The 13,386-nt window shown below is 46.6% G+C and overlaps 2 protein-coding genes across 3 annotated transcripts in view; both read right to left on the bottom strand.

Moving 5' to 3' along the window:
- Positions 1–407: 407 nt before the first annotated feature.
- On the bottom strand, positions 408–2,281 carry LOC133381681 (vomeronasal type-2 receptor 26-like). The gene has a single exon (XM_061621059.1). The coding sequence runs from the start codon at positions 2,230–2,232 to the stop codon at positions 1,291–1,293; it is 942 nt and encodes a 313-aa protein (XP_061477043.1). The 5' UTR covers positions 2,233–2,281; the 3' UTR covers positions 408–1,290.
- Positions 2,282–6,645: 4,364 nt separating this feature from the next.
- LOC133381680 (major histocompatibility complex class I-related gene protein-like) overlaps positions 6,646–13,386 on the bottom strand; it is a 34,332-nt gene continuing 27,591 nt past the window's right edge. For both annotated transcript variants that reach the window (XM_061621057.1, XM_061621058.1), the window contains exons 4-7: positions 11,536–11,811; positions 10,141–10,425; positions 8,297–8,383; positions 6,646–7,054 (exon numbers count right to left, since the gene is read on the bottom strand). In XM_061621057.1, the coding sequence (XP_061477041.1) occupies positions 6,945–7,054; positions 8,297–8,383; positions 10,141–10,425; positions 11,536–11,811 (758 nt within the window). In that variant the 3' untranslated portion in view covers positions 6,646–6,944. The remainder of the gene's footprint in view (positions 7,055–8,296; positions 8,384–10,140; positions 10,426–11,535; positions 11,812–13,386) is intronic.

Here is a 13,386-nt window from a genome sequence, read left to right as displayed (position 1 = left end):
CTCCACAGCTCTTCGCCATTCTGCTGCTGCCTTCTCCTCCGTTGTCCTTGCCCTGGCTTTTTCCTCCGGCGTCCATTTTTTCCTCTCAGATGCTAGCAGGCCTTGCCTATTCACCTCTTCCCTCGTGCCTCCTAACACAGATCACGAGGGAAGAGAGAGTCTGTGCAGAGGTCCAATCAGTGTGAGACACATGTCTTGTGTTAACCAATCACAGCCAGGAGCTGACTTCCCCTTGTTCCCGCCCCCAAGTAATGTGCAACCTAACGTGGAAACGTCAGAGTTGCAGCTGAAAAGTAGGGAAATTACTAGTCGTTCCGTTACTTGCCAAATGTAATGGAATTACCCACTCATTATTTAAAATTGTAACGAATTACAAGTAACTCGTTAAAAATAACGAGTTACTTCCAAGCTCTGGGCAGGGGATACACTTTTAGCATCTATAGTTCAGGGGGCTCCATAGGGGTGTAACCCCTTGAAATGTTGTTTGTGGCCCCAGCCTGGATGATTCTATATTGCATAGTGGAAGAGTGTAGAAAGAAAATTATTGGCTGCTATATGGGGTGAGCACACAATAATGGTGGGCAAAAGGCCCCTCTGGGTGAGAAGCAGGGTGGAAGTGTCTGCACTGCACCTGGTGAAAGATGGGATGAGGACCATGGGTGTTTGAAGACTGAGTCTCAGGTCCAAATTATTGGATACAAGTACATTATCTGGAATGTGGTGATCATTTGGATGCTAGTGAACTATCTTTGTGTTGGAACTATCATTTAGTTTATTTTAAGCTATTAAAGTTAGGTTAGCTTTTTTGTATTTTTATTGAATATTGGATTGATCTTTTACTTACTCATTGATACTATTTTTAATAGTTTCTAAGATCTGTTATATTTATTCTTCATTTGGATTATTGTGATCTACTTTGAGCATAATTTTGTGGAAAGGTTACCATAAAAATAAACAGAAGATAATGATGATTTAACGCAATGTTGCCACTGAACAATATTTGCTAGAAAATAATCCTGAAAAATGACTCAGGGTGACACCGGATGAGCATTACCAGCACAAATATATTGTGGCTGATCAAGTGGGAATCAGGCTGTGATGAAGCAAAACATGTCAAACATAAAGCCCAAAGGGTCTGTGGCCATTGCAATAATTATGCATTCATTTTCATCATTCATGATTTGTACAGAATGAAGACAGATTTATATAAAAGGAGCCGTATTCCCAAGACAAGTATGTGGATTTCATTTCTGTTCTGCTGGAAATAGGCAAAAATAAATATGGCAACAATCAGATGCCATCTTTAGTTTTTGTCGTCAGGTGCTCCTTTGTATTGAGATCAGGCCTCAGTACAATAATATAGCATTTGGGAATGAAGATGCAGCCCAGAAGCCCAGCGCTGGAGGCCAAGATGGAGAAGACCTGCACGGCTACCATGTATTTCCCCTTCGTGCTCAGGTAGGTGGGCACAAAGGAGACCCAAACACTGCAGAAGACCAGCATGCTGAAGGTGATCAGCTTGGCTTCATTGAAGGCCCCAGGCAGCTTCCTGGCAAGGAAAGCCACTGTGAAGCAGACGGCAGCCAGGAAGCCCATGTAACTGAGGGCACCATAAAACATGGTGACAGACCCTTCGTTGCATTGCAGGATGATCTCTCCAGGCTGGGAGTGCATGTCTGAGTCTGGGAAGGGTGGAGAAATCCACAGCCAGATGGTGCAGATGACAATTTGGACACTGGTGCAGGAAATGACAATGGAGTTGGCCAGACTCTTCCCCAGCCATCTCCTCAGCCTGTTCCCTGGCTTTGTGGCCAGGAAGGCCAGCACCACAGTGATGGTTTTTGCCAAGACAGAAGAAACAGCAACTGAGAAGATTATGCTGAAGGCTGTTTGTCGGAGAAGGCAGGTCACTCTCCTTGGCTGGCCAATGAAGAGGAAGGAGGACCAAAAGGAAAGCAGGAAGGAGATGAGGAGGATGAAGGAGAGATCCCAATTGTTTGCTTTGACTATGGGTGTTTCCTTGAATTTAGTGAAGATTCCTAACACAATCTCTGTGGTTAAAGCAAAGAATAAGGAAATTGAAGCTAAGATGATCTCCAAATGTTCTTCATAATCCAGGAATGTGATAGTCTTGGGGATACACTGATCTCTGCCCTTGTTTGGATATTGATCTTCTGGACATTTGGTGCAGTGGTCTGCATCTGAGGAGGAGAAAAGGAGTGGCTTCAACATTGCTTACATCCATAATCAACTATGATTTTTTAGACACAGAAAAAATACTGATGTGGGAGAAGTTATAAAATAATAATAAGGAGGAGAAGGGGGGAAATATTTATTTATTTAGTGTCTACACTTAATCTTACTTTTCCTCCAATGACCTAAAGTGGGGCACGAGGTTCTTCATGATTTTTATCCTCAAAACTTCATTGTGTTATAGGATAAGCCTGGGTGAGTGTGAGTGGTCCAACGTTACCCAATGAGTTGCATGGCTGAATACGAATTTGGACCCAGGTCCAACTCTCTGACAGAGGACCTGCTTTGAACACAGGATGTGTCCTCACCAGTCGAAAAAGGATTTTAGGTGGTGGGGCCAGCAAAATTGTCTCTGGGAGACTTTTCATAGTAGACCACCCAGGGTGAGATAGATCTATTGCTTGACTTGGTAGAAAGACAGGTAAACCCACCATTAATTAAGAGAAAATAAGTCTAGGACAGAAAATAACCTATATGTTACAGGTAAATCGTATTCTTTCTCCAAGGAACTCAGGCTACCATCCATGTGAGGAACATTAGGCTGGGTGGCAAATGGCCCAAGGCAGTAAGCCCCCTTGTTCCTAAGCAGAGATTTGAACTTTCATCTGCTCAATGTGAGCCCAACAGTCCACGCATTTCATCCATCAGGCTCTTTCCACAGGAATTTTATGATGTTTCAAACCACAAACACCAGCCCTCCATACAGCCTCCTTATCTTATCACAGTCTTCCTGCCCCTGGAGCCCTTCAGACTTTTTGGACTGCAATGCTTTTTAGCTCCGACCAACATGACTGCGCTGGCTGGAGCTCATGAAAACTTAATTAATATATATATAAGGGCTATAATGAAGGCTTTCGAGAGGCCTGATTGACATGAGTACAGTACTAAAATTCACCCCACAGTGAGATTTGTAAGAAATCCATGCTATCGGGCCAAGTTTAAGGTTCTGGTTTTAGCGTACAAAACCCTACGCAGCTCAGGACCAGGATACCTGAAAGACCGTCTTACCCCTTCTATACCCAGTTGATCACTGCGCTCTGCAGGCGAGGGCCTCCTGCAGATACCATCTTATCAGGAGGTCTATTCTGCACAACATAGGAAACAGACCTTTAGTGTGGTGGCACCTACCCTTTGGAATTCCCTCCCCTTGGATATTAGACTGGCACCATCTCTGTTATCTTTTTGGCTCCTGTTGAAGACCTTCCTCTTTCAAGAAGCCTTTTAAGTTGAGACCTATCTCAGTCTGCGTCTGTGTTGGAATTGCTTTTTAATATGTTCTTAAACCTTTTTTTTAATGTTTTTAAAACTTTTTTTAGAAGACGTTTTGAAAACTTTCAAAAAGAGCTTTTAAAGATGTTTTAATGTATTTTAAAGTCTGTTTTTATGGTGTTTTAAAGTGTTTTTGGTGCTTTTGTTTGCCGACCTGGGCTTCTGCTGGGAGGAAGGGCGGGATATAAATCAAATAATAAATAAAATAAATAAATAGCATTTGGAAACTTGCAAACTCACTGTGGCTTTTTGTAGCTCGCCCTAAAAATTTTTTTAGCTCTTTTCCTATGGTGTCAAGCACTCGGTTGGCATTTGCAATAAACAAAGGTCAAGAGAAATATGGAACTTCACTCGGACCTACTGTCACAACGATGCTATGGACGCCCTGAAGTATTTGCAATGTTTTACATAGAAATTCTAACGGGGGGGAATCTGGTTTTGGGGGATCTGACGGAGAACCTGGCACTCAGATGCCCTCTTAATAATACAAGGAAGTGAGTGTGGGAAGGAATGAGAGCACCTGACCCCCTTTTGGAAGGCTTTAAGGGGTTCAGGTATTATATAAGCAATACCTGAAAACCCATAGCAGGTTTTACATTTGTGACTGGTGTATGCAGTATGTAAACTTAAAATGTAAACTACATTTAATATAGGGGCTTTGCATAAATAAAATACATAGTATTAGGATGTATAGGAGCAGGGGTTCAAGATGATAATAAAACAATAAAGGTACATAGCAAAAAAAAAGGGGAAACAGCGAAGGTCATGTTCAGGTCATGACGGTGAGCAGTTGTGGGTTGTTAAGTCCCAAAGTCTGTGAAAAGAGCCCAAAGTAGCAGTTAGCCACAAGATTAAAGGGGACCAGATGAAGAGTTCTGTGGCCTCTGAGCTGGCAGTGAGCTCTCCTCTACACTACTTTTAACTACTGTCGCAGAAGTTGATTGGTATGCACGTAGTATGCACAATTGCCAACCCTTGTTATGAGTCCCGTGGGTTGGCAATGGAGCAATGATGATGATGAGGAGGAGATAGACTTGGACCAATGGGAAGGCACCAGTGATGAGCCCGTGGATGCTCCGCCCCTAAAGTTCCGGTTTCTACTGGGGAGGCACTGCCCGATCAAGAGGTTGTCTCTCCCCCTTCACTTCACCCCTTCCTCACTCACCCTACCACTGCTAAAGAGCAGGCCCCCTCCTGAGGGTGATGTTGAGGAGGGGGTCCAGCCGCCCTCACCTCAGACATGTAGGCTGTGGCGCTGGCAATCTCAATGAGCCTTCACTGTCCCTCTGAGGAGGAGAGCTCATCTGCCTCGTGCTCTCCCCAGTGATACTCAGTCCATGAAAGTCAGGTGCCCGCCCATCCTTACTTAAGGATGGTAAGGAGGCATGTCTAGTCGCTGCAACAATGTCTTAGTGCAGTATAGTTGTGCCTTGTCATTCCTTGCAATGATGCTAAATCCTGTACAACCTGTAAGCTGATTCATGAAGCGCTCTGAACTGATGCTGTCACTGTGGAGGGGGCTTCTGAGATCTTTGGAACATGCAGGAGAAGCTCTCCTGCAGACCGTGATGATCTACTGAGAATATAAGGGATAAGACAGCCATCTCTCAAGTAACCTGGTCCTGAGCAATATACAGTAGTGTAGTGGCAAATTCAGAAGTGCAGGGTCCCTTCATGTTAATCACAGTCATGCCCCTCCCCATTTTTTTTGCTGTGGGGTTGAGAATGAGATCCTTGATAATGCCTAGGAATCAATAAGCATGAAATAGGAGTGTTAGCTTATGAGAAGAGTCTTCTCAGTGTTTGAGTCACCTTCATTTACTCTGACTCCAATCTGCAGGAAAGGACAAGGAAGCATGTTAGAAGACTCTTCTCAATGGCTAACATACTCCCCTTTCATGCTGTTTGGCATGTAGTTGCTGGAGACATAGCGACCCTGCTGGTGCTCTGCTCCCAAACAAGTAAAGGGTTTAAGACTCTCCGATACCCTGCATGACCGCACCCCTGGCAATATAGGCCCATATATGTTAGTAGCAAAACCTTGAACTTGGTGTTAGATGCTGGCAGTAGCTACCATGTTCTGCACCAGCTGTAACCTCCAAACCAGCCTCAGGGGTAGCCACACCTAGAGCGCATTGCAGCAATCCATGCTTGAGGTTAACCAACCTACAGTTGTCTACAAAACCGACATAATAAAATTAACAAATACAGATCAAATCACAGAGTTTAAGAACAAGCATAGATAATGGAAGTCCATGTCTAATTAGGCTTGCCTGAACAGGGAAGGCGCCTGGCCTGATATTAATAGGGAGGGAGTTCCAGAGGAAGAGGTGCTGCCACGCTAAAAGAGTGATTAATTGGAAGAGCGGAACAAACATCAGAAGGCGCCTGTAGAAGTGCCACTTCGGGCTCATCTACACGGGGGTTTACTGTGTGTCTGGTGCTACTTGCATCCCCTTTCAATTCGCATGGTTCACATGACGCTACTGGCAAACAGAAGCGATCACATGGTTTCCCCCCTGTAAATCTGTACTAACCCAATCCTCTGATCATCCAAAAAGGGAAGGAAAAAAGTCTTCACTCAGTATCACTACAGCTTGCAGACACTTTGCTCCGATACTTTTAGGTGGGTGTGTCAATCGTTCCCCTCTCCATGCCCACTCCCTCCTCCCCTGTTCTTTCATTTCATTTCCTGCGGGCTGAAGCGAAACCTCTGCTGCTCTCTCCCATTCTGCAAGCCTTTTTTATGTTACACCAAACGGTGTCTTCTGTTTCTTTTCCCCCTAACTTGTGCACAAAAGTATAATAGTGCTCAGACAAAGAGTTGTATTTCATTTGTATTGTATCAGTGAAAATAAAAATAATTGCACTTCCGGTTTTGTTTTCTTAAAATGAAATTTACTGGTAGAACAAACTGAGCACGCTCAGTTGCCAGGTAACCAGAGGGAGTGGAAATGTTAAATCTTAATTTCACATATACGCTCATGGGGTCTGAACTGGCGGTGACCGACCAGGAGAGAGACCTCGGGGTTGTAGTGGACAGCAACGAACTCTTGCTGTGGGCACTGCAAACAGAAAACGGAGGTAAAAACAGCACCTTTAGCATGAAGTTATGGTCCCATGTGGATAAGCCCTTTTATAAATCTAAATGCTTGACTGGGCATATGCAGCGTAAACTGATCCTTCAAGGAAACCAGTCCCCAAAAAGTTCTCATTTGGAAGTTTGAAAACCATAATGGGCCTTCACCATTCCTCCTTCGATATTTCAAACTTTGAAGGGCCAGAGGTGGAGCAACTGCTTCACTGCAGAAGGTCCCAGGTCAAATCCTCAGCATCTCCAGGCCAGGCTTCCAGTCAGTGTAGACAGCACTCAATTAGATGGACCAAGGGTCTGAGTTGGAATAAGACAGCTTCCTATGTTCCTATGGAACTATATTATGGGCTGGCAGAAGTTCTGAAGGGGCAGGGATGATTAAGGACAAGTTGTCCGGCACACTACTCGATCCTCCAGCACTCCCAGCAGAGTATTTTGCTACAGAAACAAAAACAAAAGACGATGGTTAAGCCAGTATGGTGGAGTTGTCAGTGTGAGGTCCTTAAGAGTCAAGTGGAAGGATCTGAGAGGCCATCATGTGTTGTGAGTGTCAAGAATTGTCAAAAAGGTTGAGTGTAAGATGGTGAACATCCATCAGCCCGCCATGGCTCAAGTCCCACATCCCGTATCAAAAGGTGTTACAAGCAAGGAAGAAGATAATGTGTGACAGAGAGGAGCCTGTGGAGGAAACAGCTCCAAATGAGGACTCAAGCAACGGAGGAGAGCCCCACAGAGAAATCCCTTCCTGTCCCCCTAAATATGGCCTTCAGGCAGAGCCTGAAACTGCACCCAAGGGGAAGAGAGGAAGAAGAATTCGGAGGAAACGAAAGAAGGACGGATCAAACAGGCACAATGCAGAGATCTCCTTTCCTGACCCACTAAATGTGGCCCACATATGGTGAAAACAGCCAGTCACCATTCTTATTTGATAACTTTTAACTTGCTCAGAACAGGTTTCCAAGCAGTTCACAAAGTACAAAAACCGAAATACACGACCCTGAAAAATATGAAATAGAGTCATCCTACAGCAAGATCTCTCTCTCCTCTCCCTTTGCCTCCCCAGTGCTGCTTCTCAGAGCCCATCCCAGCCTGGCTCCTGCGCCTTTATGTTTTGGACTAGAGGAGTCTCTGCACAGACAAGGAGCAGGCTGGCTGCAAGTGCTGCAGAGACTCCCCTTTCCCAGAACATGTCGGGTGGGAAGAGCGAGTTGGCACAAGCCCTCTGCAGCAGCTTCAGGGCCGGTCTAACCCCTGGGCACAGCCCCCCCAGCCCACATCCAAAAGCTGTGCTGTGCAGGAGAACCCATTTCCAAAAGGTGGTCACTCACCTGAAGTTTGAGTGGCCACCGGGTTGCCATTTTCCTGCCGAGGCACAAGCAGAGCATTGGAAGAGGAAATGACCTCCAAGGACCACACAACCCAATTAAAAAAGAAAAACTGGGAAGCTTATCTTGCAGGAAGGGAGTCTTTGTGGGGATGCACCTACCATCACTTTCTACATCCCTTTAGTCTTGGTACAAAAATGCCATTCAAATAGTGCTCCTGGGCACATCCAGGAGAGGAGTTTGTAGATACCTCCAGATTTTTTTGGGGGGGGGTTCACCACTCAGCAAATCCCTGGTACATCCTACAATAGTGTGATCTCCCCCCCTCCCCAATGTGTTCACAGTTTATACTTACTGATGTACCCAATGATACCCCACACCAGCAGTATCACCACAGCAGCCACAGCCCCCAAGATGCTCCCCAGATGGGATGTCTTTGAGGCTGGAATGGGGGAAAGAGTGTAAAATGATTACTGGGAACCCCAAATAAATACTCCCCTTGTATAAGGAATGCCTCTATGTGTCCTTGAGAAAATCAGGTGGATAACCAGAACAGACACCCCAAAACAGAGTAAAGAGCCCCAAATATCCCAGTACAGAGAGGGTGAGGAGGGGGGTTGTCTCTTTTCAAATTGGGGGGGCAGTAATGAGCAGGGTTCCATAGGGCTTGCCCCAAAGCTAGTGCTATTCAACATTTTTATTAATGACGTGGATAAGGAGGTGCTCAAAATGCTTATGAAATTTGCAAATGATACTATATTGGGAGGGATAGCTAATATCCTGGAAGACAGAAACAAAATTTAAAGGGATCTTGATAAGCTGGAACATTGGACTGAAAACAACAGCATGAAATTTAAGCGGGATATGTGCAAAGTTCTACACCTAGGAAAAATAAACCAAATGCAGAGTTATAAGATGGGAGATACTTGGCTCAGCAAGTCTACATACGAGAAGGATCTTGGGATTGTAGTTGATCACAAGCTGAATATGAGCCAACAGTGCAATGTGGCTGCAAAAAAGGCAAATGCTATTTTAGGCAGCATTAACAGAGGTATAGTTTACAAATCATGTCAAGAATTTGTTCCCCTCTATTCGTCACTGCTTAGGACTCATCTTGATTACTACGTCCAGTTCTGGACACCACACTTTAAGAAGGATGCAGACAAACTGGAATGAGTTCAGAGGAGGGCAACAAGGATGATCAGGAGAGTGGAAGCAAAGCCCCATGAGGAAAGATTGAAAGAACTGGGCATCTTTAGCCTTGGGAACTGAAGACTGGAGATATGATAGCAGTCCTCAAGTACTTGAAAGGTTGTCACATAGAGGAGGGCCAGGATCTCTTCTCTATCATCTGAGAGTGCAGGACATCGAATAATGGGCTCATGTTGCAGGAAGACAGATTTCAAGTGCACATCAGGAAAAACTTCCTAACTGTTAGAGGGGTCTGACAATGCAATCAATGACCTCGAGAGGTGGTGGGCTCTCCAACAGGACTCTTTTTTGTGTGGGGGAGAAAGTGTTTCAAATGCATGGCATGTACACAACTCCAGTCTTTCTCTGGAGGAAGATGTAGCCTCTCTGACCAGAGACATACCATGTTTCTCAGTGGGTAGACCTGGAGTTTGGGGAGGGGGCTTGACTCTTTCCATGGCCGAAGGAATGAGATGACAGGGCAAAGCAGGGCCTGCTCTGCACTGGCCCCAATACCACAGAGTATTCTCTTAAAGAAGGATCTCCAGAGCCTGGCATCACAGGCCTGTAGCGGCGCTTGAAAATATCCCTACATAAAAAGGCCTTGAGTGACCCTCAAACATTGATTTTCTTTGTGTTCAAGTGTATTTTTCATTCTGTTGATTAACTGCTCGTACAACTTTTACAAAATATTTTCTGGTATACTCATACCAGAGCTATAAACTGGGGCACCATAAAGTGGATCTGCTGTCCCTTCCAGAAGTAACGTTTCCCACCCCAATAGTTTTGGTGTCCCCCTCCTCCAACTTTTCACCTGCTCTGCATCCTAAAACACAAACCGTTCCCTATTGGGTGTCGTCACTGTAACCGATGCTGCTGCTGCTGCTGCAGGGTCTCTTCCTGGAGTCTCTCTTTCCTCCCTGGATGAAAATTCTCCCTGAAGAACTGCCACATGCATGCCACTCTCCCAGCTAGCCAGCCAGCCCTCCCTCCCCCCCAGCCTCTCACCAGGCTCCCTGAAAGCCACGTCTAGAGGCTCCAGAAGACCATCATGCTCCACGTGGCACCAGTAGTGGTCCTTGTCCTCGGGGTCTATCCGGATGCTGAGCCAGGCGTAGTACGTCCCGTCTGAGTTGGGTGCCACATCCCTGCGGATAGTCTCCTGCTCCAAGACCTCCCTGTCCTTCCTCCAGGTGGTGTCGATCTCCTTGGGGTAGAAGCCGTAGGCCTGGCAGATGAGAGTTTCCAGCCCATCCTGACCTGCCATGCGTGTAACTTTCACCGTTGGAGGGTCTGTAAAAATGGCAATGTTGGCATTAAAATGCATAATATGAGCACTTTTCCAGTGGCTGGCAGGGTGGGTGCTCCCCTTTAATGTTAGGAAGGGAGCCTCTGGAGCTAATGAATCCCAACACCCGGGTTGGAGGCTGGAGATCCCAAAGCAGGCTCTGATGTTGCGAATTTCGGTCTGGTCAGTGCCTGAATGGGAGACCACCTGATGAACACCCTCCCCCACCCCGGCTGCAGGTAGCCCTTTTCAGCCTGAATGCTGCATTCCCTTTGGGGCAGCCTTCCAGGGTCACAAGCCAGAGATGGGCAGAGGTGGAAGTGGGTGGAGCAACAAATGTAAATTTTATCTTTGTACTTCCTGTACACCCACAAATGGGTATATAGAAGAGAGATTATCAGAGTTTCAAGGACACATTCCAGCCAGACGGACATAGTGAAGAGGGATATGAAGTAGGGCCGGTGAGGGGTGGGGCATGGGGAGAGTCCTGAGGGTCAGAAAGAGAGGCTTAGGGGGCACATTGGGCCCCCAGAATCCAAGGTTCCCTACCCCTGATGCAGTCAGTTAATATCACACCCGTTTTCAGTATCCCAAAAAGACAAAACTCCAAAGAAGGGGATCTCCCAGGCTCCTCCAGCATCTTGTTGCGCTGAAATTGTGCCTCAGTCAGCAGCAACTGGCATTGTTGCATCTGCCAGACCTGGGTTCAGATCTCTCTAAAGGGGAGTTCACTTTGCAAGGAGGACCAGGGAATGCTATTTTCTCCAGGGTCTCCGATGCTTATAATTGCTCCTCTTGCGTGCAGGAAGCTCGATCCTCAGCATCCTCACGCAGGGCTGGGAACACTGAGTCCCAGTCAGTGTAGACCTAGGGTTGCCAACATGCTGTATTTTAATTATATGTGGGGTTTATAGTTGATATTATAGTGATAAACTGCTTAGAAGCAATTCAGCATTTAAGCAGTATCTAAAGGAAATAATAATAATAATAATAATAATAATAATAATAATAATAATAATAATAATAATAATAATAATAATGGGAGTTGGAATCCAACAACTGCTGGAGGGGTTAGAGGGAGATGAGAGTTAAGCATGCAAGAACTAACCCCTCACCTTTCCTCAGCAGCTCCTCCTTTCCACACTCCAAGAGTTTCGGCAGCCAATCAGGGCACTCCTCCTCCAGGTAGAACTTCAAATGACGAGACCAACCCACGTCAACCTCCCACTTCCGCTTGGTAAACTGGGCCGGCACATCTGCTGCCGTCCAGGTGAGCGTCTCCTTGTCGAAGGAGAGGAAGTCCTTCCCGTCATAGCCGTACTGGCAATAAGCTTCTCTCCGGCCGTCTTCATGGATCTTGCAGCCACACGCCAACTGCCAGGTGTGAAAGCCTGAAAGAAAGAGACTCATCAGGACCACAGCAGGGTCAGGCCCACTCCTCGCCCCCAAAGGCTGGTCCATGTTTTGCAGAGCAGGCCTCTGTGAATGCTCCCCACACCTTCTAGAGTGAGAGAGCCTATATTGGTTGGAAGGTCAGAATGTAGGAATCTGCCTTCTACCCAGCCAGACCCGCTCAGCTCAGTATCGCCTGCACTGACCAGCAGTGGCTCTCCAGGGTTTATTTATTATTTATTTATTTATTTATTGTATTTATATACCGCCCCATAGCCAAAGCTCGCTGGCCCCAACCTGGAAGTCACTACGGACTGAACCTCAGACCCCTTACATGTTCTACCACTTGACTTTTGACATCCCCTCCCCATCCCAACATAGGGGCGCTGAGTTTCCCAGCAAGGGACAAAAAGGATCCATCTTGTTCCATCTCACACGCTGCCATGTTCAGAAGGGCAGCCGTCCACTCCATTTGGCACCACTACCTCCAAAAGGGAGGCAGAGATGTGATCTGATCCGCCACTGTCCTCACCAAGCCCCCTCGTGACCTGACCCGCCCACCACACCTTCTAGAGTGAGAGAATTTACCAAGTCAGACCACTGCTCCATCTCGCTTAGTATCATCTACACTGACCGGCAGGGGCTCTCCAGGGTTCTTGACAAGGAGACTCTCTCTCACTAGGGACTGAACCTCAGACCTCTTACATGTTCTAGCACTTCACTTTTGACATCCCCTCTGCATCCCAATACAGGGGCACCGAGTTGCCCAGTGAAGGACGGAAAGGGCTGCTCTGCCTACCAGCCAATGGGACAAATGATATGGGGGCATTTCAAGGACACTAATCTTATCTCATTTTTTGATCGGGTAATCTCCCAATCTGCAGATATAATATTGTCATGCGCCACCCTGACCTCCTAGCAGTGAGAGATCTCCAGGGATCCCTGTGCTCACCCAGGGTTTGGTTTCCTTGGAAAGAAGGTCAGTGGAGACTGTGGTGTCTTTATGAAATATGGTCTATTTATTTACACACATTCACAGCCTGAGGTTAAGATGGAGGGGTTCAGGGCCAGTTCTAAAGTGGTTAAGGCGTTGGACTATGACCTGGGAGACCAGGGTTCAAATCCCCACATAGCCATGAAGCTCACTGGGTGACCTTGTGCCAGTCACTGCCTCTCAGCCTCATGAAAACCCTATTCATAGGGTTGCCGTAAGTTGGAATAGACTTGAAGGCACACACACACACACCATCCCAATATAGGGGCACTGAGATTCCCAGTGAAGGTCAGAAAGGACAGTCCACAGGTACATCTCACACACTGCCATGTTCAGAAGGGCAGCCGTCCACTCCATTTGGCACCACTACCTCCGAAAGGGAGGCAGAGATGTGATCTGTTCCACCACTGCCCTCAAGCCCCCCCCAGGACCTGACCTGCGCACCAGCAAATGGGACAAATGATATGGGGGCTTTTCAAGGAGACTAATCTCATCTCATTTTTTGATTGGGTAATCTCCCGATCTGTGGGAGTAATATTGTTGTGCGCCACCCCCATCTCCGAGCAGTGACAGATCTCCA

This window comes from Rhineura floridana, chromosome 3, assembly GCF_030035675.1.
Source record: "Rhineura floridana isolate rRhiFlo1 chromosome 3, rRhiFlo1.hap2, whole genome shotgun sequence".
Classification (NCBI taxonomy): domain Eukaryota; kingdom Metazoa; phylum Chordata; class Lepidosauria; order Squamata; family Rhineuridae; genus Rhineura; species Rhineura floridana.
This window is presented reverse-complemented; position numbering and strand designations above follow the sequence as displayed.

Bases quoted from the DNA above. Each gene is read 5' to 3' on its own strand.
- LOC133381681 (XM_061621059.1), bottom strand. From the start codon at position 2,232: ATGTTGAAGCCACTCCTTTTCTCCTCCTCAGATGCAGACCACTGCACC.